This window comes from Mesitornis unicolor, unplaced genomic scaffold (assembly GCF_000695765.1).
Source record: "Mesitornis unicolor isolate BGI_N332 unplaced genomic scaffold, ASM69576v1 scaffold5982, whole genome shotgun sequence".
Taxonomy (NCBI): Eukaryota; Metazoa; Chordata; class Aves; order Mesitornithiformes; family Mesitornithidae; genus Mesitornis; species Mesitornis unicolor.
The window spans coordinates 32,265-34,908 of record NW_010167012.1 but is presented as its reverse complement, the minus strand read 5'-3'; the positions used below and the strand labels follow the sequence as shown (position 1 = coordinate 34,908).

Below are 2,644 nucleotides of genomic sequence, written 5' to 3'. Positions count from 1 at the left end.
ACTGAGACGTCTTCGCACCTTCTGACCATCAAACAGCCTCGGGAAGGAGCAGCTCCCCTGCACTATATTTGCAAGAGGCCAGCACCAGTTCTCCCAGTCCACCCAGTGCTGCCCAAGAGCCTCTGCCAAACAGCACCTCCAAGAAATCCCAACGCTGGATTGAAACGCTTGGGATTAAAACCATTAGGTGAAGGGAAAAGCAGCCAGACTATATTTGTTTTCTAATCCTTAGGAGTTTTGCAGCCTCCTCTGCAATCACCATCCAAGAAATAGTCCCTAAAGCTTTTTTCATGCAAAAATGTGCAACCTTTTTTGGACTCTTGCTCTCTGCACCCCAGCAATTGGAGCAGAGATGGCTTTGGGGGACAGGGGGTGCACTGTGCTAAGAAGGCCTGATTTGGGTGTCCCATGAGGGCTGGCATCTCTTCTTCTCACCCAATCTGGGGTTGCTTTGCTCCTGGTCGTGGGTGAGGGTGTCCCAGCTGCTTCCCAGCCCCCTGTCCCAGCATGGCTCCCTGCACCCACAAACATGAGGGTGGGGAGCAGCGCAGGGCAGGTGAAGGGTGTTACATGGCACCCAGTTCTGTGAAGCTGGGAGTGATTGCCAAGCACCGACCGGGGCATTGAGCGCAGGACCAGTGGCAGGAATGGTGCAAACACAAATGAGCTGAACCTGCATGTCCTCAGCCCAAGCACAGACCTCCCCAGAGCTGGATAACCAGAGGGAAAAGCCTCTCCCGAGAAATGTCCCCTCTCCTGCGAGGTCTCTCGGAGAGGTTTCCTTGCTCTAATGCTGCCATCCAGTGGGAGAATCTCCCTGGCATGGGAAGGTTGGAAATGAGGATCTGGGGGTCCCAGACGTGGCGTGGGGCACCCACCACCACCACCACCACCCACCTTGGGCTGCCCTCAGGGACCTCCTGAGCCTCCATCTCCAACCCCAGCCTGACTGCGTTGAGCAAAATAAAAACCTCGCATATGCCACATGCTTCAGATGCTCCAACACTCTCCCAAAGCGCAGCAACCAGCAAGGGGACGGGGATGGGGTGAAGATGCACCGGGATGAAGCAAGGGGCAGCAAACTGAGCCTTCCTCAGGAGGAGGAGGAGGAGGGTGAGGAGCTGCGGCGCAGGCAGGGTCCCAGCGGCGAGGACACCCCGGTCCCAGTGTGCTGTGGATGCTCACAACAGTCTCCCCCCGTTGCGGGATATTTGCAGTCTGAGCACAGCCCGCTTGCAGAAAGCCAAATTCCAGCGTGCATTCATCAGCACCGGGGTGCAACGAGGGAAAAATCGAAACACAAAACTCCCCAGGCTCGGTTCAGGGAAGTAAAACGGCTTTGGCAGCGGTGACAAAGCAGCGCGACGGCAAGCGTGGCATCCGCGGTGGCCAGCAGCCCCCAGGGTCCCACAATGTGCCCGTTTGTTGTCCCGGTGGGTGGCTGGCGTCCTGCCGAAAGGAGCTTTCAGTGGGAATATTCAGAAGTTCACTCTCTTTCAGCAGCGCAAGGTTTGCTGGATTGAGGCGGGCACAAAGGGACAGTGTTTGCTCGGGAGCGGGGAGGTTTTGTGGCCGGGAACACGGCTCTTTTCTTCCCCGCACAGAAGCTGTCAGAGCGGAGTCAAGGCATTACCGAGGCAGGATCGCAGTCAGAGATTTGCCTTAAAGGGAGAAAGCAGGAAAGATTTGTGTATATGGGGAAAAAAATCAAAGAATTTGGGGATTTCTTCTGTCTGAAGGCAGCAGCTGTTTTCCCGGTGACTCCGGTTTCCAGGAAAGCAGGGATTTTCCTCCAAAATCGAGAGGGGAAAACCCCTAACTTTTTATCTTCCCTTTGAGCCAAGAGGAAATTTCTCCTGGGAACAATCCCTGTGTCCAAACAAACACACATCCCACTCCTCCGGGAAGCACTAGAGCTCATCCACCCACTCAGGATCAGCCAGAAACCAGCCCCTGGACCAGCAGTTTCCTGATAACTCCAATGAAGCAGCAGCACCCGGCCGGTCAGAGGCGTGCGCCCCAGTGGGGATGTGTTTCGAAAGCATCCAACACCTCTGCAAGCTGGCAAAGGCCATTTCTCCCCCCTGCAAACCCAGCCCCGAGCTCCAGCCCAAGGGGAGGGGATGGGAGGTGTTGCAAAATAAGAAAGGAGGGTATTTGGTGTGGGAAATCCCATCTACATCTGCGCACAGCCACGCTCTGGCACTAAGGCTGAGAATTGTGCACAGCTCATCACACCTAAAGTCCTCCTAACCCATAACTATGACCAAAGCCCCTTCTGTGTGTGTTTAATTACTGCATAAGCACTGCCTTAAAAATGGCAGAGGAAATATTAGGGGTGTGGATAGACTATGGACAAGAAAAGGGGTTTTATTTTAAAGATATCACTGGTTTTAAAGAGATTTTCCTCATTGCTGGCTCTGGAGCAGCAAAACCACCCAGCAAAGCCCAGCAGCTCTGCAGGCTGCGTGGCCGGGACATTGCCTGCCGTATCACAACGGGACCAAACTGCTCTCCCTTCCTGTAATGATGATGGATGGCAACGCCACGGGCCCAAGAGTTGGCCCAGTCGCCTCTGACTCACTTCGAGATGGGGAATAAATCCCTCTCCGATGGAGAAGCGCCAGCCGGAGGGAAAGCTCAG

General features: G+C 54.9%; 1 protein-coding gene across 1 annotated transcript in view; it reads left to right on the top strand.

Moving 5' to 3' along the window:
- Positions 1–1,052: 1,052 nt before the first annotated feature.
- The window catches only part of DENND2D (DENN/MADD domain containing 2D), a 13,827-nt gene continuing 12,235 nt past the window's right edge, over positions 1,053–2,644 (top strand). Inside the window, exon 1 of the mRNA XM_010178515.1 lies at positions 1,053–1,166. Coding sequence (XP_010176817.1) covers positions 1,053–1,166 — 114 coding nt within the window. The remainder of the gene's footprint in view (positions 1,167–2,644) is intronic.